Source organism: Balaenoptera musculus, chromosome 19, assembly GCF_009873245.2.
Source record: "Balaenoptera musculus isolate JJ_BM4_2016_0621 chromosome 19, mBalMus1.pri.v3, whole genome shotgun sequence".
Taxonomy (NCBI): Eukaryota; Metazoa; Chordata; class Mammalia; order Artiodactyla; family Balaenopteridae; genus Balaenoptera; species Balaenoptera musculus.
In genome coordinates this window covers 6,968,694-6,991,360 of record NC_045803.1, presented here as the reverse complement: position 1 = coordinate 6,991,360, position 22,667 = coordinate 6,968,694, and the positions used below count along the sequence as shown (strand labels likewise).

The following is a 22,667-nucleotide window of genomic DNA, read 5'->3' as shown; positions in this document are numbered from 1 at the left end:
GCGGGATCTTAGTTTCCCAATCAGGGATTGAACCCAGGCCCTCGGCAGTGAGAGCGCCAAGTCCTAACCATTGGACCACCAGGAATTCCCTGAGCTTGCGTTTTTTTGTTTTTTGTTTTTTTTAATTAATTATTTATTTATTTATGGCTGTGTTGGGTCTTCGTTGCTGCATGTGGGCTTTCTCTAGTTGTGGTGAGCGGGGGCTACTCTTCCTTGCAGTGCGCAGGCTTCTCATTGAGGTGGCTTCCCCCGCTGTGGAGCATGGGCTCTAGGCACGCAGGCTTCAGTAGTTGCAACACTTGGGCTCAGTAGTTGTGGCACACGGGCTTAGCTGCTCCGCGGCACGTGGGATCTTCCCGGACCAGGGATCGAACCCGTGTCCCCTGCATTGGCAGGCGGATTCCCAACCACTGCACCACCAGGAAAGCCCTGAGCTTGTGTTTTTTTCTTGTTTTAGTTTTGTTTCTTAGATTCCACTCATAAGTGAGATTGTCTGGTATTTGTCTTTCTCTGTCTGACTTATTTCACTTAGCATAATGCCCTTGAGGTCTGTCCATGTCATTGCAAAATATTGAATCTTAATTTCCAGTCTCACACCACAAATCGCCCGCCACACGTGCCTGGTGACTGCCGTAGTGGACAGTGCCCATCTCTGTGATATGTTTATTTATGATGTTTATAATCTTCACACACACACACAAGAATGTGATTTCAATGTGATAGACAAAGATTTTTATCTATCCTAATACCTCAAACAGTGCCTGACCCCCACCAGACACTCAATCAGTGTTTATTAACCCAATGAATGAAAAGTACGCGTTGGATCCTTCCCAGCCCCACCCAGATTGTGGACCTGTCTGAGCCACGAGCCCCGGAGATCCGTGAACCATCCCCTCCACCCATCCTTCCCACCACACGCCAGTCCCCAGCCGCTGGGTCCTCAACCCTGCCTTCTCCCCACTGCAGGAGCTGGAGACCCACCTCGAGGCTGAGGAAGGGGCCCGGCAGAAGCTGCAGCTGGAGAAAGTGACGACGGAGGCAAAGCTGAAAAAGTTGGGGGAGGATCTGTTACTCTTGGAAGATCAGAACGGCAAGCTGAGCAAGGTGGGTGGGCTGTGAGCCCCAAGGGCAGGGGGAGTGGGCTCACTGGTGAGCATGGGTCCTTCTCTGCATCCCCCCCAGCGTGCCCCACCTCTAGGGGTCTTCGAACTCTTGGTCTTGGCTGTGTCTCCTTTGAACCCTTTCCATCTCCTTGCGTCTCTGTCGCAGCTTCACTCAAGCTGGTATTTATTGAGCAGCTATCATGTGTCATTATCTATCGCTGGATCATCAGACACCCCAAAGCCGTATCGCTAAAAACAACCCCCATTTCATTACATCCCATCGTTGTGTGGGTGGGCTGGGCTGTGGTCCCCTTAGGCAGTCGTGGTGACGTAGTGGCGGGCAGGGCACTGGAGGGCTGGTGTCCGGGTGCTCTTTTGCATGACCTCTCTGCCCACGGGAGAGCCTGGGTTTCTCACCTGGCAGCTCAGGGTTCCCAGAAAAAGAAGTGGAAGTGGGCAGGTCTCTGAAAGGCTTAAGGCTGGAACTGACACGGCATCACTTCCCTTGAATTCTATAGATCAGGTGTTGGCAAACATTTTCTCTAGAAGGCTATATAGTAAATATTCAGGCCTTGGCAGGCCATGCCGTTTCTGTGACAACCACTCAGTTCTGCCATTGTAGCATGAAAGCAGCCACAGATGGTCCGTGATCAAATGGGCGTGGCTGTGTCCCAATAAAACTTTATTTATAAACACAAGCAGTGGGCCATATTTGGCCTGCAGGCTGTGGTCTGCAGACCACTGTGCTTAAAGCAGACTCAGTCTAGATTCAAGGGTTGGGGAATTAGACTCTGCCTCTGTCTGGGGACATGGTGAAGAGTCTGCCACCATCTTTAACCTGGCACAGCCAGGACTGGGCTAGGCACAGGGGATATGGCGTTTAACTAACTAGAAAACCATTTCTGTCCTCACAGGGGCATGGGGGGAGAGGGAAGCTAGATGAGTCACCCCAGGAAATCAACATAACCACACATCATGAACTAATTATAAACTGTCAGAAAAGAACAGAAAACCATGGAAGTGGGGTGGCCTGACTTGTGCTAGGGGTAGCCAGGGCAGGCTTCCTGGAGGCAATGGTGCCTGAGTTGAGAGCTCAAGGATGCACAGTTTTCTGCAGCATTCCTTGGATGCAGTGGCTCTTCTCTTCTACTCTGTTCTATTTGTTCCTTTTTGAGGTAGTGCCGACCCACTGCCTTGATTTCCAAAACCACTCACAGTTGGAAAAGTGCTGCTCAAAAATAAATTTAAAAATAAAATAATAAATAAAAATAATAAACAGAAAGAAAAAAGAAAAGAGCTGCTCCAGGCCAGTGCTTCTCAAACTCCAGTGTGCCCAGGAATTATACGGAGAACTTGTTAAAATGCAGATTCTGATTCAGCGCGTCTGGGGTGGAACCTGAGATTCCGTTCCTAGCAAGCTCCCATTTGGTGCTGACGCTGCTGGTCTATGAGTCGGACCTGGAGTTGTCACAAGGCTCCAGAACTCACCCATAAGTGCAGCACATGTGCAAAGATGTTCACTGCAGTGTTGTTTATAATAGCAGTTGATTTGAATCAACCTCAGTATCCATCTGGGGGCCAATGGGTTAATGAATGGAAGTGTCCTTCAAATAGTGGGAGTCTCCATAGTTAACAGGCGTGAACCCGGTGCGGGTGGGACGGGTCCCTAGACCCTAAAGGATGCAAAAGGAGGGAAGGGGGTTGGGAGCAGGAAAGGTCAGGGAAGGATGGAGATGAGCAGAAACGCAGATGAGAATGATATCAAAGATGAGGGTCGGGCCCCTGACACCCCACCCCCACCTCCCACCACCCTCAGGAGCGGAAGCTGCTGGAGGAGCGTCTGGCCGAGTTCTCATCCCAGGCGGCTGAGGAGGAGGAGAAAGTCAAGAGCCTCAATAAGCTTCGACTCAAATACGAGGCCACGATTGCAGACATGGAGGGTGAGCGCCTGCCCCTCAGTGGGGGCCAGTGCACACTCCAGCGGGGTCAGGGGGTACCTCGGGTGACCCTCGTGTGCTGTGGGGCCTCAGTGGTCATATCTGTTAAATGGGGGCAGGAAAGAAGACTCGGGACAGGTTAGGTGTCCTCCCAGCTCTTAAGTTGTTTCTGTCTCTCTCCATCCAATTCTCTTACTCACTCCTAAGTGTCTTGGGTCACTCTCTCAATCTGACGGTCCCACTAGCTGTTTCAGACACTTTTTTATCTCTGTCCCTTGCCGTGGACTCAGAAGCAGAAACAGAAGGGAGAGAGCACAGGAGGAGGCCGGGGAGGCAGGGAGGAAAGGACAGGGCAGAGAGAACCAGCGAGCAGGAGCAGGGGCTGTCACTGGGGGGCGGAGGGGAGAAGGCATGTGGGGGTCTGGGGACCAGTGGGCGATCCCAGGGATGGGGAAGCTGGGAAGGAGGGGGAGGGGTGGAAAGAGATGCCGAGCTCAGCCTGACTGCGGGGCCGTGGGTCTCCCTGGGGGTGTGGGTCTGGCTCCCTTGTGCATGCCCCACCCCCCCCACCTCCCGCCTCCAGATCGCCTCCGGAAGGAGGAGAAGAGCCGCCAGGAGCTGGAGAAGCTGAAGCGGCGGCTGGACGTGGAGGGCTCAGAGCTGCAGGAGCAGATGGTAGAACAGCAGCAGCGGGCGGAGGAGCTGCGGTCCCAGCTGGGCCGCAAGGAGGAGGAGCTGCAGGTCGCCTTGGCCAGGTGCGGGGTGGGCCGGGTGGGGTGCACAGCACGGGGGGCACCGCCTGCCAGCGTTGGGGGCGCCCGGCGAGACCCTCCCGCAGGTACAGAGCTCGGCCGAGCCGCTCACCAGCCGTGCACACCCACTCTGAGCCTCAGTGTCCCCTTCTGTAAGATGGACACAAGAGTTCCAAGCCCACCTGGTTAAGGGAAAACTGAAACCGGGCCCTACGTGTCTAGTAACTGACACAGTTTCTTGCACAGAGGCAAGGAAATGCTATTTCTTCTTCTCCCACAACCCCAGCCTCTAAAAACCAAACAGCCCAGAATCCGCTGTGATTGGATAGGTGGTCTGGCCATCTTAGGAATCATAATCATCATAATTATAGTCATTCACAATTATTCAGCACTTACTGTGTGCCAGATATGATGCGCAGTGTTTCAAATGCTTTTCACCCACTGCACTCCATGCGACCTGAGGTGCCCTTGTGTATGGGCGCAGCTTGATTTCAGAGAGGTTACAATGTGGGGAAATTGTGCATCTGAGAATCGATGGGACACGGGGTTGGTGGAGGGGGGTTAAGAACACGCACCCTCCAGCCTGACTTCTGGGTTCAAATCCTGGCTCCTCCCCTTTTTGGCCATGTGACCTCACCTGGGTGACATCACCTCTCGAGCCTCAGTTTCTCTATCTGGAAAAAGGGCATGATTATAGAAACTCTCCTAGGATTAGTGTAGGGATTAAATGAGAAAGGGCTGAGAACATGCTTGGCACGCCCTAAGCCCTCATTAGCTGCTGCATGTGTCTGTTCTTACCTTCTGTTATTGCCGTTGTTATTTTTTTCCGTTTTCTTTTGTATTGAGGTGAAATTCACATAACAAAATTAACCATTTTAGGGAGTTCCCTGGTGGTCTAGCGGTTAGGACTCCGTGCTTTCATTGCCGTGGCCCGGGTTCAGTTCCTGGTTGGGGAACTGAGATCCTGCAAGATGCGTGGCACAGCCAAAAAGAAAAAAAAATTAACCATTTTAAAGCATACAGTTCAGTGGCATTTGGTACGTTTGCGATGTTGTGCAACCACTACCTCTATTCAGAACATTTTCATCACCTCAAAAACAAAAATCCTATTAAGCGATCACTTCCAATTTCCCCCCTCCCCTCAACCCCTGGCAACCACCAATTTGCTTTCTGTCCACATAGGATTTGCCAATTCTTGCTCTTTCACGGCAGTGGAATCATATAACACGTGGCCTTTGGCGCTACATTGCCGTCCTCGCGGCAGCCCTGTGAAGGGGGGCAGTCACGCTCTCTCACAGACCAGGAGCCTGCAGTTCAGAGAAGCTGTCACTTGCCAGGGCAGGTGGCCGAGCAGGGCATACAGACCATGGTCAGTGCATCTCCCTGAGCCATTCTTACAGGGATTTTTGTTTGTTTTTTCTTTTCTTTTCCTTCCTTTTTTTTTTTTTTTTGCCCGCCGCCACAAGGCTTGTGAAATCTTAGTTCCCAGACCAGGGATCGAACCCACGCCCCCTGCAGTGGAAGTGCAGAGTCCTAACCACTGGACCACCTCCCTGAGCCATTTAACCCAGAGTCCACGCTGCCACTCCATTCACCTTCCCTTTGCAAGAGGTCGATCCCATAGGGGTTATGAGGAGGGACTCTGGGGTCAGCCACCCACTGACCATGTGACCAGGGCAAGTACTTTCCCGCTCTGGGCCCCAGTTTCCTCGTTTGGCGTGAACATTACACAAGATGATAAAGTAAAGTGCTCTCAAGTGGCAGGAACTTAATAAGTGTCCCTGTGATTACTGGTGGTGTCATCCCCATTTTACAGCTAAGAAAGCTGAGGCTCTGAGTACTGGAGACACGTGCCCAAGGGCAGAGCTGGGCTTTTAACCCGGGACTGGCCGTGTCTGGCCCCTCCAACCCCTAGAAATCATCCCCACCCCCTGCCTGCCCCTATACCAACCCCCTGGTCCTCGTCCACCCCCAGGACAGAGCAGGAGGGCGGGGCCCGGGCCCAGCTGCTCAAATCCCTGCGGGAAGCACAAGCGGGGCTGGCCGAGGCCCAGGAGGACCTGGAGGCTGAGCGCGCAGCCAGGGCCAAGGCAGAGAAGCAGCGCCGGGACCTGGGCGAGGAGCTGGAGGCGCTGCGGAGCGAGCTGGAGGACACGCTGGACTCCACCAACGCGCAGCAGGAGCTCCGGTGAGGCTGGGCGGCCTGCAGCTGGCACAGGCCGGGCACGTGGGGGGCCGGGGGCTGGGCAGGGAAAAGGATGTGGGTCCAAGCTCTCCATCTGCACAGTTGTTTAGTCGTTCAACAGTTGTTTATCGGACACTGGCTCTGGGCCCAGCGTGGGCCAAGCTGGGGACAGAGATGAGTCAAGACTCAAGACTCAGGCATTGCCCTCAAGAACTCCCAGGCCAGGGTTAGGCAGATTCGAGCAAAGACAGACACAGTCCAGAACAAAGTGAGCTTTAATGGAGTACGACAGGGCATCGTGGATGATCAGAGAAGGCCCTTGTATCACTCTATGGGAGGGAGCCCAAAAAGACTTCTTTGAGAAGGGGCCTTTTGAATAGGGTTTCAAAAGATGCGTAGGAGCTCACCCTTAAAGCCACCCTTCTTCTGCAGCATCACTGCCCAGATCCCTTGGGGAATGTAGAGTGAGGGTCCCCATCCTTGGAGGGAAAGAATAAAAGGAGGCACAACCAGCAGTCAGGGGCTCCTTCAAAGTCCCAGCCTTCCTCTATTCTGAAATTCTGTTCCCTTCCCCTTCCCCAATACAAGGTCCAAGAGAGAACAGGAGGTGACAGAGTTGAAGAAGACTCTGGAGGAGGAGACGCGCGTTCATGAGGTGGCGGTGCAGGAGCTGCGGCAGCGCCATGGCCAGGCGCTGGGAGAGATGGCAGAGCAGCTGGAGCAAGCCCGGAGGGTGGGTTGAGATGGGGGAGGGGTGTCTGGGGAGCCATGGGGAGGGGAAGCAGGATGCTGGGTTGGAGGATGTACCTCTGGCTGGTTCTAGGCCAGCCCACTTTTCTCCTCACGTATTCATGTCCCTGATCCATCTTGCATTCAGCAAATGTTAATTGAATATGTAGTATATTCCCGGGGTGGTACTGGGGGCCCCAGCTGTGAGCCAAGCAACCAATACCCACTTCCATTGTGGAGCTCACATTTTAGCAGGCGAGGCAGAGGGTAAACAGTCTAAACACATAATATATAGCGGGGTCATAAGTGCTATGGGAAGATGATGAACAGGAAAGGGGTTTCAGAGTGCTAATGGCCAGGGGGCGTGTTGTGATTTGAAATAGAGAGGCCTTGGAGAGATTCAGTGAAAAGATGACATCTGAGTAAAACACTGAGGGAGATGATGGGTGAGCCATCCTGGCATCACAGGGAAACATGTTCCAGGCAGGGGGAACAGTCAGTGCAAAGGCCCTGAGGCAGGAATGTGCCTGGGTGTTTAAGGAACAATGAGGAGTTCCAGAGGGAATAGACAGTACAAAGGACTTGGGGTATTCACGTGCCTGGTCTTGTAGAGAAAGGGAATCATAAATCATTGCTGTCTGTCTCCCCCACCAGAGCAAAGGTGCATGGGAGAAGACCCGGTTGGCTCTGGAGGCCGAAGTGTCTGAGCTACGGACGGAGCTAAGCAACCTGCAGACCACGCGTCAGGAGGGTGAGCAACGGAGGCGTCGCCTGGAGTCACAGTTGCAGGAGGTGCAGGGCCGGGCTGGCGATGGGGAGCGGGCACGAGCAGAGGCGACTGAGAAGCTGCAGCGAGCCCAGGTGAGTGCGGCGGCTAGGTCGGGGGTGGTCTCTGCTGTGTGGCTTTGGGTGAGAGGCCTGCCCTCTCTGGACTTCAGTTTGGTCCACATCAACCCTACTGTCCTTTCCAACTTTTCCAACATAAGCACACATTAATAGCTAGTATTTGGTGAGTGATTACTATGCACCGAACATCCTGTGTATTTTGCCAAAGCCTCCTCCTAATGCTCCTTTGAGGGAAGTGCTAATATTGTTCCCATTTTACACACAAGGAAACTGAGGCCCAGGGAGGTGAAGTTGATTGTCTTAGGTCCCTCAGAGCCAAAGCGTGAACCCAGACATGACTGATCCTGTAGCTCTTAACCCTGCCACAGCTCCCACCCTCCACCCTCTTATCTTCTGGTCTTAAATAATCCATGGTCTGATTAGAAAAACCCAGCATGAATACTTGGACCTGTGTGAGGACAATATCATACTGTGACTGTTAGAAGAAATGTGGTTTTTTTTAATTTTAATTGTATTATGTTTTTTAACTAAACAACCAATACCTGTTTATTACTGAGAATACAAACAAGCAGAAAGAGGGTAAGAATGACTTTTAATTCCCCAACCCGAAGGGGGTGAAAACACTGTTACCATTTTTAATTTCAAGATTAAAAGAGTGTATAGGGGCTTCCCTGGTGGCGCAGTGGTTGAGAATCTGCCTGCCAATGCAGGGGACACGGGTTTGAGCCCTGGTCTGGGAAGATCCCACATGCCACGGAGCAACTAGGCCCGTGAGCCACAATTACTGAGCCTGCGCGTCTGGAGCCTGTGCTCCGCAACAAGAGAGGCCGCGATAGTGAGAGGCCCGCGCACCGCGATGAAGAGTGGCCCCCGCTTGCTGCAACTAGAGAAAGCCCTCGCACAGAAACGGAGACCCAACACAGCCATGAATTAATTAATTAATTAATTAAAATGTTAAAAAAAAAAAAAAGAGTGTATAGTTAAGGTGAAAGTTAAGTCGATATAACAAAGAGACTCCAGAATTCATCAGCTTGAATAAAAGACATGTGTCTTCCCTGTCAGGAAATAGGCTCAGAGTAAGCAGTCGAGGCTGGCGGGACACTTATGCTCCATGAGGTCACTCCATTATCCCTGAGGGCATTGACCTCATCTTCAGAGTTAAATCTGGATTGTGGGCACCTGTGTGCTCCAGCTTAGGAAGGGGAAAAGAGGATGGGATGGAATTTGCATATATCACTTGGCTTGCATTCCATTGGCCATAACGTAATCACATGACCACACCTAGCTGCAAAGGAGACTGGGAAATATAGTTTCTAGCTGGCAGCCATGGGCCTACCTAACAGCCTGTCACAGTGGGACCAGGGGAGAAGGGATTTGGGGGTACAGCTAGGGTCTGCCCCCATGGAATTATGCTACGTAGTGCTCGTTGTCCTAAGCACTTTACATATTACAGAAATAAAAGTGACACCAAGAGTAGAGTCTGGTGGCTGATAGCAGGAGTTCTAGGTTGCACTGGTCAGTAGAACTTTCTTCAGTGATGGTAATGTTCTGTAATTGCACTATCCACCTGGCACGTGAGGAGTACAGCTGAGGAGCTGGATTTTCATTTTATTTAATTTTAATTACTTTAAAGTTAAATAGCCACCTAAGGCTAGTGGCTACCGTATTGGACAGGGCAGCTCTAGAGCCATTCTGCCTGGGCTGAAATCTCAGTTCCACCACTTGTAGCTGTGTGATCTTAGGCAAATTGCCTAACCTCTCTGTGCCTCGGCTTCCCTTTATGTAAACTTGGACTAATAATAGCATCTACCTCATAGGGTTGGTGTGTGAATCCAGCGAGCCTAAACTTGGAAAGCTTTTAGAATAGTTCCTGGGCTCTCAGTAGGCCCTCAAAAATTGTCAGATGAAAAAAAAAAAAATTGTCAGATGTACCTATATATTGAGCACAGGTATATACCAGGCACTGAGCTAGTCACTTTACGTTCATTATTTCATTGACTCTTCAAAGCAGCCTTGGGAGGTAGGTCCTGTTATCATCCCCATTTCACAGATGAGAAAAACTGAGGACCAAAAAGATAGGAATCAGGCACTTACCTGGTGGTCCAGTGGTTAAGACTCCATGCTCCCAATGCAGGGGGCCCGGGTTTGATCCCTGGTCAGGGAACTAGATCCCGCATGCATTCCTCAACTAAAAGATCCCTCATGCCACAACGAAGATCCTGCATGCCACAACTAAGACCTGGCGCAGCCAAATAAATAAATATATATATATATATATATTTTTTAAAAAGATAGGAATCACTTGCCCAGGTCACACAGCCAGGAGGTACCAAGGTCAGCTCAAAATATCATTTTCAAAAGTTCAAAGCATGACTGTCATACAAAGACATAGTAAGCCCATGTCAAAGATTTATTTAAAGCATTAATGAACCATAAAAAAGAATGAAATAATGCCATTTCCAGCAACATGGATGGACCTAGAGATTATCATACTAAGTGAAGTAAGTCAGACAAAGACAAATATCATATGAGATCGTTTATATGTGGAATCTGAAAAAATGATACAAATGAACTTATTTACAAAACAGAAACAGACTCACAGACATAGAAAACAAACTTATGGTTACCAAAGGGGAAAGTTGCAGGGGAGGGGTAAATTAGGAATTTGGGAGTAACATATACACACTAATATATATAAAATAGATGAACTACAAGAACCTACTGTATAACACAGGGAACTATACTCAATATTTTGTAATAACCTATATGGGAAAAGAATCTGAAAAAGAATAGATACATATAACTGAATCACTTTGCTGTACACCTGAAACTAACACAACACTGTAAATCAATTATACTTCAATAAAAACATAAATATTAAAAAAAAAGCATTAATGAGGGATCCAGCAGAACGTAAAGATGTTCAAGGAGAGAAACAACAACAAACTGGTGTGTGTGTAGTCAGCAAAAAAGAGAATGCCAGAACGAAATAGCGCAGTCAGAGACAAAACTGGTTAATGTCCCAAAGGGCAATCAAATTTAAGCTTTATAGAAGTGTAGTTGATTTACAATGTGTTAGTTTCAAGTGTACAACAAAGTGATTTATTTATTTATTTATTTATTTTTGGCTGCGTTGGGTCTTCGTTGCTGCACGCAGGCTTTCTCTAGTTGCGGCCAGCGGGGGCTACTCTTCATTGTGGTGCACGGGCTTCTCATTGTGGTGGCTTCTCTTGTTGCGGAGCATGGGCTCTAGGCGCGCAGGCTTCAGTAGTTGTGGCACATGGGCTCAGTAGTTGTGGCTCGCGGGCTCTAGAGCGCAGGCTCAGTAGTTGTGGCACACGGGCTTAGTTGCTCCGCGGTATGTGGGATCTTCCCGGACCAGGGCTCGAACCCGTGTCCCCTGCGTTGGCAGGTGGATTCTTAACCACTAGTGCCACCAGGGAAGTCCCAGTCCTGTCCTTTCTAAAGGATGCCTGACCACTGCCTTTTCTTATTTCCAAGTTTTCAGATAAATTTTCTTACCAGCCAGAATTTGAACCCAACCTTGTTTGTTAAGTGAACCTCAAAAAGGGAGAGAAGAAGGTTCAGGGTAACACACATGTGCTGGAGGCACTCACCCAACAAACATTTCCTGAGCACCTACTGTGTGCCAGGCCCTGTTGTGAGCCCTGAGGACACAGCAGGGAACAAAGCAGATGAGGTCCTACCCTACGGAGGCAACAGTCCCGGGGGGAGAAAGTGGCAAACTGCTGCCCGATTCCTACAGCGAAGGAACGTGAGACCAGGAGCTGCACCCAGGATCATTGTGGTGGTGATTTGCATGCCGGGGGAACAGCTTTATTGTAATATAGTTCACGTACCATATAATTCACCCATTTAAAATGTACAATTCGAGACTTCCCTGGTGGTCCAGTGGGTAAGACTCCGTGCTCCCAATGCAGGGGGCCTGGGTTTGATCCCTGGTCAGGGAACCAGATCCCACATGCCACAACTAAGAGCCCACATGCCACAACTAAGACCCAGCACAGCCAAAATAAATAAATGAATATTTTAAGAAAATAATAAAAGAAAATGTACAATTCAATGGTTTTTAGTATATTCATAGAGTTGTACAATCATCCCCATAACCTAATTTTGGGACATTTTCATCAGCCCAGAAAAAAATCCTGTACTGTCCAGCCATCATCCCCCAGTCCCACCCCCTGCCCCGGCAACCACTAATCCCCTTTTGTCTCTCTAGACTTCCTATTCTGGACATTTCATAGAAATGGAATCATACAGTATTTGTCCTTTTGTGTCTGGCTTCTTTCACTTAGCATAATGTTTTCAAGGTTCATCCCTGTTGTAGCATGTATCAGTACTTCATTCCTTTTTATGGCCAAATAATATTCCATTGTCTGGATAGACCACATTTTGTTTATCCAATCATCCGTGGATGGACATTTGGGTTGTTTCTGCCTTTCAGCAATTGCGAATAATGCTGTCGTGAACACCCCTGTACAAGTTTTTGCCTAGACTTCTTTTCATTTCTCCTGGGTACACACCTAGGAGTGGAATTGCTGGGCTGTATGGAAACTCTGCATTTAACCATTTTAAGGAGCTGCTGGACTGGTTTCCATGGCAGCTGCACCTTTTTACATCCTCACCAGCAATGGGTGGTAGGGATTTGAGGCAGAGGAGCAGAGGGGTTGGCTGGCTGGAAGCCACCATTAGAAGATGTCCCTTCCCTGCAGGCTGAACTCGAGATTGTGTCTGGAGCACTGAGCGAGGCCGAGTCCAGAGCCATCAGGCTGAGCAAGGAGCTGACCAGCACGGAGGCCCAGCTCCACGATACCCAGGTGATCCCAGCCCACCTCTCGCCACCCGGCTCCCCCCAGGCCTCCCCACCCTCCTGCCCACACTTAACATCCATTCTCCCATCCATCTTCAGGAGCTGCTGCAGGAGGAGACCAGGGCGAAGCTGACCCTGGGGTCCCGGGCACGAGCCCTGGAGGCGGAGGCGGCAGGGCTGCGGGAGCAGCTGGATGAGGAGGCAGCCGCCAGGGAGCGGGCGGGCCGCGAGCTGCAGGCTGCACAAGCCCAGGTGAACAGCCCTGCAGGGAGATCTCAAAGGGATGCCCAGTCTCCCAACCTGTTCCTCCTGGGTTCCCCCGCTCCGGGGTGGCCCCATTGCCCAGCATGTCATAGGCCAGGCCCCGGCAAGCCATACTCGCCTCTGTCTCTCCCTCAGCCCCAGAGCCTGTAGGTGCAGACCCCCATCGCTCCTGTCCCCAACTCAATGTTTCATTCCCTACTCTCTGTCCCCACAGCCCCAGCCACCTGGATCCTCCTCTCAGCCTCCCTTCAAACCTCCCTGCCCCTAGTCTCTCCCCTTCCAGCTCATACTTCACATGGTCTTTCTACACCCTGAGTTGACCCTGCCCTTCCCTAGCTCACAGACCTCCCATGGCTCCCCAGCTCCCCCCGGACAAAACCCATGCCTCTCAGCTGGGTGTCAGAGGCCCTGCACTCTCTGGTCCTTCCTTCATGTTTAGCTGTATTCATCTCTCGTCTCTTTCCTCACTTCACTTGGGAACACGCTTTTCATTTTTCAGGACTTAGCATCAGCCTCTCCTGTTCTGGGAAAACCCTGACCACTAGGCTCTGAGCTCCCACAACCCTTCTTTCTCCTTTGTCCCCACTCCGATCACCCTGGCTGGAACTGTCTTTGCCCATGAGTCCCCCCATCAGACTGGGAGCACCTTGAAAGTGGGACCCCATCAGAGTTAGATCTGGATCCCCAGCATAGGCCAACATAGAGCCTGACGTATAGGAGGCCTTGAGAAATGCCTGTTGAATGAATGAGTGATGAATGTATGCTTGCAAATATCCTTCTTTAACTGGAAAACTCCTATGCATACTTCAAGATCCATCACAAATGCCCCCTCCTCCAGGAATTCTCTCTTGAATGTTCTAAATAGATTTTTGAACCCCTCCTGTGGACTCCCATGGGTCTCATACTTCTTCTACCTTAGCCTCCATCACCCTGGCTGTGATGTTCAGTCTCCCCCACCAGACTGGGTGTTCCCCAGGACAGAGCCCAGGTCTGATTCATCTTCTGGGCCCTGGTGGGAACCATTTTAATCTCCTGGAGGAGCTGGGGCTCATAGAACTCACAACCTCATCCCTACTCATGAGGCAGAAGTGCCCAATGGAGTGAATTATTTCCCCCTTCAGGCCTCAGTCTCCTCATCTGGGAAATGGGGCCCCACCAACTCACACCTGGATCGCAGCCATGAGTGACACCCTCCCTCTCTCTCCTCCCCCACCCCAGCTCTCAGAGTGGCGGCGGCGCCAGGAAGAGGAGGCAGGGGCACTGGAGGCAGGGGAGGAGGCACGGCGCCGGGCCGCCCGAGAGGTTGAGGCCCTGACGCAGCGCCTGGCAGAAAAGACGGAAGTGGTGGAGCGGCTGGAGCGGGGCCGCCGGCGGCTGCAGCAAGAGCTGGACGATGCCACGGTGGACCTGGAGCAGCAGCGGCAGCTCGTCAGCGCGCTGGAGAAGAAGCAGCGCAAGTTCGACCAGGTGAGGCACCTCGGGTTACCCACCTGGGAAAGCGGGACACTGATCTTGCTGCCCATGGTCATTGTGAGCAATCAGTAACATGTGATGCCACAGCTCAGCTGTGAACTTGGGAGGACCTTAGGGCCAGATGCCTCTTCCCTCTGAGCCTCTGTAAAATAGGACACCCATCCATCCTGGCTTATGTCTTGCCCCAAAATAATTATTGGCGGTACCCACTTTTGCTCCCAAAAGAGTCCTGAAGGTACACCAGAAGGTACTAGGAAGATGAAATGAAATAACACATCTTGCTTCTCCTGCTGACTCCCTGTGGACCTCAGGCAAGCTGCTTGTCCCATTTCAGCCTCAGTTTGCCCATCTAGGAGATGGGCATAATATTAAGCGGCTGGCAATCTGAGGATGGAATAAAATTCTCAGAACCCCAGAGCATTAAGATCAGGCAACCCCGAGGTTCAAATCTCAGCTGAGGCCCTTTCTGGCTGTGTGGCTTGGCAAATTGCCCGACCTCTCTGTGCCTCAATTTCTTCATCTGCAAAATGTGAGAGTCCTTATTTTGCCTTCATTTTTGAAGGGTATTTTCACTGACTGTTGAATTCCAGGTAAACGGTTTTATTCTTTCCACACTTCAAAGAGATCATTCCATGATCTGTGGCCTCCATTGTTTCAGGTGAAAAGTTAGTGGTCATTCAAAGCATTGTTTCCTTGCAGGTAGTGTGATGTGGTTTTCTAGCTGGTTTAAATTTTTTCTCTTTCTCTTTGGTTTTTAGCAGTTTGACTATGATATCCAGCTGTGGGTTTTTGTATTTATCCTTGCCAAGCTTCCTACAGCTTTGGGGTGGTATTTTTGATCAGATGTGGAAATCTTCAGCCATTATTTCTTCAAATGTTTTTCTGCCCCATTCTCTCTCTCTTTCCTCTTCTTCTCAGACTCCAAATACATGTGTGTTTGACTGCTTAATACCATTCCATAGATCATCAAAAATTTTTTAAAGAATTAATTTTTTTGTATCTCCTAGAGTTTTATATAAATTATTTTTATATAAATCTCATTTTTGACTGGCTTCTTTCACTTGGAAAAATTACTTTGAGATTCATCCATTTTTAAAATAAATTTATTTATTTTATTTATTTATTATTTTTGGCTGTGTTTGTTCATTGCTGCGCGTGGGCTTTCTCTAGTTGTGGCAAGCGGGGGCTACTCTTTGTTGCAGTGCAGTGGCTTCTCTTGTTGTGGAGCACGGGCTCTAGGCACGTGGGCTCAGTAGTTGTGGCTTGCGGGCTGTGGAGCGCAGGCTCAGTAGTTGTGGCGCACGGGCTTAATTGCTCCGCGTCATGTGGGATCTTCCTGGACCAGGGCTCGAATCCATGTCCCCTGCATTGGCAGGCGGTTTCTTAACCACTGTGTCACCAGGGAAGTCCCGCATCCATGTTTTTGCATGCATTAATAATTCATTCCTTTTTTTTTTAACTGCTGATTATTATTCCTTTATAGACCACATTTTGAAAAGAACATTTGAGTTGCTGTTTCTAGTTTTTGACTGTCATGAATAAAACTTTAACCTTTCCAATAGATGTAGTGGTTTTAATTCACATTTCCCTAATAAACAATGATGTTGAGCATCTTTTTATGTGCTTATTTACCATCCATACATCTTCTTTGGTGAAGTCCCTGTTCAAATCTTTTGCCTTCTTTTTTTTTTTTAAAAAAAAGATTGTTTCTTTTCTTATCATTGAATTTCAAAAGTTCTTTATATATTCTGAATGAGTTCTTTATTAGATATATTGCTTGGCAAATATTTTCATCCAGTCTGTGGCTTGTCTTTTTATTCTCTTAGTAGAGACTTTCAAAGAGCAGAAGTTTTTGTTTTGATGAAGTCCAGTGTTTGAAGTTTTTATTCTATGGATTATGCTTTTGGTGTTGTGTCTGAGAAATCTTTGTCTAACTTAAGGTCACAGTGGTTTCCTTCTATGAGATTTTTTCTAAAAGTTGTCTAGTTTTAGGTTTTACCTTTAGGTCTATGATCCATTTTTCTTTTAATTTTCTATGATCCATTTTGAGTTAATTTTTATATACGGTGCTGTCATAGCTCCAAGTTAATTTTATATGTATCTGGATATCCAGTTGTTCAAACACTATTTGTTGAAAAGACTCTCTCCACTGACTTGCTTTGCATAGATATTGAAAATCAGATAGTATTAGTTCTCCAATTTTTTCTTCTTTTTCAAAGTTATTTTACCTCTTCTTGGTCCTTTGCATTCCCACGTGTATTCAATATTTTACAATCAATTTGTCAATTTCTACAGCAAAAAAAATCTCCTTGGTTTGAGATTGTTTTGAATCTATAGATCAGTTTGGGAAAAATTGACATCTTCATGATATTGAGTTTTCTGGCCCAGGAACATGGTATATATGTCCATTTATTTAGATCTTCTTTAATTTAATCTCAGAAATGTTTTATAGTTTTCAGTGCCCATCTTTCACATCTTTGTCAGATTTATTTCCATGTATTTCATTTTTGATGCTATTTTAAATATTATTTTTATTTAATTTCTGATTGCTAGAATATGGAAGTGTAATCAATTTTGTATATTGATCTTGTATCCTACGATCTAGCTAAACTCACATTTTGGTGCTAGTAGGTGTTTTATAGATTCCAGTGGATTTTCTAGAATTATGTTTTCTGTGATTAAAGACAATTTTACTTCTTCCTCTCCTTTTTTTTGAACCTTTCCTCTGGGACTCCAAATACATGTATGTTTGATTGCTTGATACTGTCTCACAGGTTATTAAAGCTCTGCTAAGTTTTTTTTTACAATATTTTTTCTTTGCTCTGTTTAGATCATCTCTATTGACCTGTTTTCAAGTATACTGATTCTTCTGATGTGTGTACATTCTGCTCTCAATTTCATCCAGTGACTTTTTTACTTCAGATATTGTATTTTGAAGTTCTGGCATTTTTCTTTGGTTCTGTTTTACAGTTTCAAATCCCTCCTGCAGTAACCCTGCCTCTTCACCCATTGTATCCATCTTGTCCTGAAACTTACTTAACACAGTCAAAGTGCTTGTGTGATAATCCCAGTATCTAGGTCATCTGTGGGTCTGTTTCCATGGACTGATTTTTCTCTTGACTGTGAGTCCCATTCTCTTCCTTTTTTGCATGTCTTGTAAGTTTCATTGTTTGTCAATTGCTGTGTCTTAAAAAACAGTGAAGGTTGAAGTACATTTTAAAAATTTATGTATTTTGTTCCTACCATTACCCCAAGAGGAAGAAAGGAACACCATTTCCTCAGTTGTTTATCTAGAATGAGGGACTGATCAGTTGATCCATTTAAGAGGTTTTTTTTTTTCTACTCAAAATTTCCTTTCATTTAATTTTTAAAAATTGAGGTATAGTTGATTTACAATGTTGTGTTAGTTTCAGGTGTACAGCAGAGTGATTCAGATATGTGTGTGTGTGTGTATATATATATATATATATATATATACACACACACACATATACACATTCTTTTTCAGATAATTTTCCATTTAGGTTATTACAAGATATTGAGTATAGTTCCCTGTGCTGTACAGTAGGTCCTTGTTGGTTAACTATTTTATACATAATAGCATGTATCTGTTAATCCCAATACCAAATTTATCCCTCCCTCCGTTTCCTCTTTAGTAACTGTAAGTTTGTTTTCTATGTCTGTGGATCTGTTTCTGTTTTGTAAATAAGTTCATTTGTATCATTTTTTTAGATTCCACATATAAACGATATCATATGATATTTGTCTTTGTCTGACTTATTTCACTTAGTGCGATAACCTCTAGGTCCCTCCGTGTTGCTGCAAATGGCGTTATTTCATTCTTTTTTATGGCTGAGTAATATTCCATTGTATATATGTACCACATCTTCTTTATCCATTCATCTGTCGATGGACATTTAGGTTGCTTCCATGTCTTGGCTGTTGTGAACAGTGCTGCTGTGAACATAGGGGTGCATGTATCTTTTCATATAGTAGTTTTCTCTGGATATGTGCCCAGGAGTGGGATTGCAGGATCATATGGTGACTCTGTTTTTAGTTTTTTAAGGACCCTCCATACTGTTCTCCATAGTGGCTGCACCAATTTACATTCCCACCAACAGTGTGATCCGTTGAAGAGTTGAGCTGGTTTGGGACACAGCTGTGACTTTAATCCCTCTACGTCCCTCTTGTGTCTCTGCCTCTGTCTGTCTGTCTGTCTGCCTCTGCCCTTGGCTGCTCTCTCTTCCCCATCCCCTTGCACATTCCTTTCAGCTAACCTGTCTCCCCCACCCCATCTCCCTCACCCCGGAAGCTCCTGGCGGAGGAGAAGGCAGCCGTCCTTCGGGCGGTGGAGGAACGCGAGCGGGTCGAGGCGGAGGGCCGGGAGCGTGAGGCCCGGGCGCTGTCACTGACGCGGGCGCTGGAGGAGGAGCAGGAGGCGCGGGAGGAGCTGGAGCGGCAGAACCGGGCGCTGCGGGCCGAGCTGGAGGCGCTGCTCAGCAGCAAGGATGACGTCGGCAAGAGCGTGAGCAGCCCCCCGTCCGGGGACACGCACGTGGCAGCAGCACACACCCGTCACGCTGGGGGACACACGCACACGTGTGTGCTCTCCCACACAGAGGGCGAAGGGAACCAGCGTCCAAGTCCCATGTTCATGTACCAGACGTACGTGTTCTCGCACACACGCAGAACGTGAGGAGAATCTTCTACCAAGCAGGCGCGTGCACACAACACACACAGAAAGTAAGGAGAGCCAGTCATCAACGTGCATGTTCACGCGTGCAGAACATGAGGAGAATCTTCCAGCAAACATATATGTTCACACGCTGAACATGAGAGCTGCTTACAAAACATACATATTCACCTGTGTGTTCGTGAAATGTGAGGCGAATCTTCCATTAAGCACGCTTGCTCATGTGTACACACAGGGCATGAGAACCACTCGTCTTGTGTGTATGTGACTCAGAGAGGAAGAAAGAAAAAAGAAAGTGAAGAAAATTTGCCACAACATACAGCCTGAGAACCACTCCACAAACATGCGGATGTGCACGCGCGCACACACACAACACACACATATATGCACATACGCACATATGCATACACCACATACATACATACTGCACACACCACACGCGCATTATAGATATGCACATTGCATACATACATACCACACACACACACATATACCACACACACATACACACACATGCACATACACACATATACATACACCACATACATACTGCACACACCACACGCGCATTATACATATACATATCGCATACATACATACCACACACACACCACACATATACCACTCACACATACAACACACACACATATGCACATACACACATATACATACACACACCACATACATACATACTGCACACACCACACACGCATTATAGATATGCACATCGCATACATACATACCACACACACACCACACATATACCACACACACACACATGCACATACACACATATACATACACACACCACATACATACATACTGCACACACCACACACGCATTATACATATACACATCGCATACATACATACCACACACACACCACACATATACCACCCACACACATATACATACACACACCACATACATACATACTGCACACACCACACGCACATTATACATATACACATCGCATACATACATACCACACACACACACACACACACACACACACACACTCACACACACTGTGAAGACACCCCACCTTGCCACCCCCAACTCCACTGAGCACACACAGTCTCCCCTACCAGGTCTCCGTCTTCCCCCAACTCATACATCCCTCCAGGGCCTGTGAGGGGGTCTCCCAGGCCAGTTCCCAGTCTCTGCTCACCCAGCCAGTATCCCAGCCTCCCAGCCTTCTGAAAGGTCTGAGACACCCTCCACACCATCCTTCTTTCATTTGCCCAATAAATATATTTGTGGAGCATCAACCAGAACAGGCCCAGGGCCACAAGCCACCCTGGCTAGTGACGGGAGGCACTGATGGAATGCGTGTTTAGTTGGGTCCCTGGGCAGACACAATCCCAGCATCCTTATTGCCAGGGGTGCGATGGCTGAGGGCTTTATATTCTCCGCATGCTCTGGCATTAATCCAATGGAGCTTTTAGCCAGGCCTGGAAAGAACCCCCATCCCCATGACACACCCTTGGCCTGCAGCCCCAAGGATAATCCAACTCATGCTCAAACTGCTAAGGTCTGTCCTTTGGGAAAAGTGTTAAGTTATATATAGTGACTCCAAAGGCCTTTGTGGGAAGTAGGATGTTGATGGGAGAAGTCTGAGTCCTTCAAGTCAACCAAGTTGATTGGCAGGTGCCAAATAAAAGGGGGACCAGTTGGACCCTTCTAAGCACTGAAAGTAGATACTGTCACTGACCAGCATTTTCATGAGGGTCATTAGGCAGGGGTGATAAGCAGATATAGTCCCTGCCCTGTGGAGCTCACAGGCCAATGTGGGAGGTGGGTGTTGCCCAAAAAGACACATAAGCACATGGTAAAGGACCACTGTGACTAGGGCTGAGTCAGAGAGCGACCCAGTGCCAGGAGCATGGGTAACAGGGAGGCCCTGACAGGTCAGGGGATGCCTCTCTGAGGAGGTAACAATTAAGGAGAGGCCGTGGGGGCGTGTCTTTGAGAATTCATAAGCCCAGGTCTGCTTTCACGGGATATTTGGGGTTTTCATTTACACCTCCCTGAAAGGTCTGGAAAGCCCCACGCTGAGAAAAAGTAGTAGTCGCTAGCGGGTTGGTAATATCCTGGGGAGTCTGGCAGAAACCAACACTGCTAACTCTGGAGCTACGTGCCTTCCACCCATTTCCACGCGGTATTCCTGAAGATGAAGCCACAACGAAGTGAGCTCACAAACCAATCACAAAACCAGGAATTCCCTGGGGGTCCAGTGGTTAGGACTCTGAGCTTTCACTGTCAGGGCCCCCAGTTCAATACCCGGTCAGGGAACTAAGATCGTGCAAGCTGCGCAGGTCCCGGCCAAAAAAAAAAAAAAAATCACAAAACCTACGAGGAAATAATCCACCATGAGTGAGAGTCAGCCGACCTAACAAACACTGGAATGGACTCTCAGGAGCTTCAGATAATAGAATTATGGTGCATCGGTTATTAATAAAATATGTTCTAGGATGATCCAGAATGAGACACGTAGTAAGTAGGTGCTCAGGAAATGTCGAACGTGTGAATGAACGAGCGAACTAGGATGGGCACGTCAACTTGCTGCCCCCCACCCCTTCTGTCAAAGCTTCCCTCCCCTCTAGCCCAGGATAGATCTCGGGTCCTGGCCTCCCCACTCCTCGGTGACCCAGGTGACCCAGGTGCCCCAGCGCTCACTCTCCCTCCCCTCCAGGTGCACGAGCTGGAGCGAGCCCGCCGGGTGGCCGAACAGGCAGCCAACGACCTGCGAACACAAGTGACGGAGCTGGAGGATGAGCTGACGGCGGTTGAGGATGCCAAGCTGCGCCTGGAAGTGACCGTGCAGGCCCTCAAGGCGCAGCACGAGCGGGACCTGCAGGGCCGAGACGAGGCTGGTGAGGAGAGGCGGCGGCAGCTGGCCAAGCAGGTACAGGCCGGGCGCCCATCCGGCGGGGGATGCCCGTCCAGCGGGGGATGCCCTGGCGCTTACAGGCAGCAAGAGAGGCCGGAAGTCTCACCCACCCACCTGCTACTCGGTGTTTCTACCCAAGTCCCTCCTGCTAGCCAGCCCGCCTCCTGTTCCCCAACCCACTCACCCATCATGACCCATGAACCCACACGCACATCCTGTTGACCCATTCAGACACCCTCCATCCGCCAGAACCCTCCACCCAGCTACCACCCCATCTACTGAGCCACCCAGCCGCCCATACACAGCCTCCCCACCAACCGGCACTTCTACATAACCAACTCTGCATCTGACTTCCCCTCCATGCACCCAGTACCCCCTTCCAATCAACCTCCTCTCCCCCCAGTCACTCCGCTATCTACCCCTCCACACCCACAACCTACCCAGGCACTCATTTACTCATTCATTGACCAGCTCATCTGCACCCCACTTCATCCACGACCTTCCTCCCGAATTCATTTACTCCTTCACCTGCTTCCTCATTCATTCCATCTCTCTCTCTCTCTCTGCACCATTCATTCATTCATTCATTCAGTATTCATTCAGTGGAGGAATTTCCTATGGTCTGCAGTGGGCAAGGCTCTCCACTAGGGGATGTGTGCTGAGCCTGGGAGGGGCGGGTCAGCTCTGAGTGTCAGAAAGACCCCTCTGGGGCCATATGGGCAGCAGACTGGAGCGGGGGAGACTGGAGCTGGGAGGCCCCGAGAGAGAGATGAAGACGTGATCCAAGGCTGGGGGGCCGGGGTGTCTCTGGGTATTTGTTTGACCTCGCCTGGCTCCACTGATCCAGCCATGGGCTCATCCAAAACTTTGTCCTGGGGGCACTGGGGAGCCGCAGGAGGGCCATGAGCAGGGGAGGGGCAGCGTCAGCTCTGATTGTAGAGGGACCCTTCTGGAGCCATC

General features: G+C 49.0%; 1 protein-coding gene across 6 annotated transcripts in view; it reads left to right on the top strand.

Annotated features, from left to right (window-relative positions):
* Positions 1-22,667, top strand: part of MYH14 (myosin heavy chain 14) — a 90,374-nt gene that overhangs the window by 53,027 nt on the left and 14,680 nt on the right. For all 6 annotated transcript variants that reach the window (XM_036833385.1, XM_036833387.1, XM_036833384.1 and 3 more), the window contains 11 exons: positions 967-1,104; positions 2,920-3,043; positions 3,624-3,795; positions 5,768-5,980; positions 6,566-6,710; positions 7,361-7,567; positions 12,286-12,390; positions 12,483-12,635; positions 13,866-14,114; positions 18,433-18,645; positions 21,510-21,722. In XM_036833385.1, the coding sequence (XP_036689280.1) occupies positions 967-1,104; positions 2,920-3,043; positions 3,624-3,795; positions 5,768-5,980; positions 6,566-6,710; positions 7,361-7,567; positions 12,286-12,390; positions 12,483-12,635; positions 13,866-14,114; positions 18,433-18,645; positions 21,510-21,722 (1,932 nt within the window). The remainder of the gene's footprint in view (positions 1-966; positions 1,105-2,919; positions 3,044-3,623; positions 3,796-5,767; positions 5,981-6,565; positions 6,711-7,360; positions 7,568-12,285; positions 12,391-12,482; positions 12,636-13,865; positions 14,115-18,432; positions 18,646-21,509; positions 21,723-22,667) is intronic.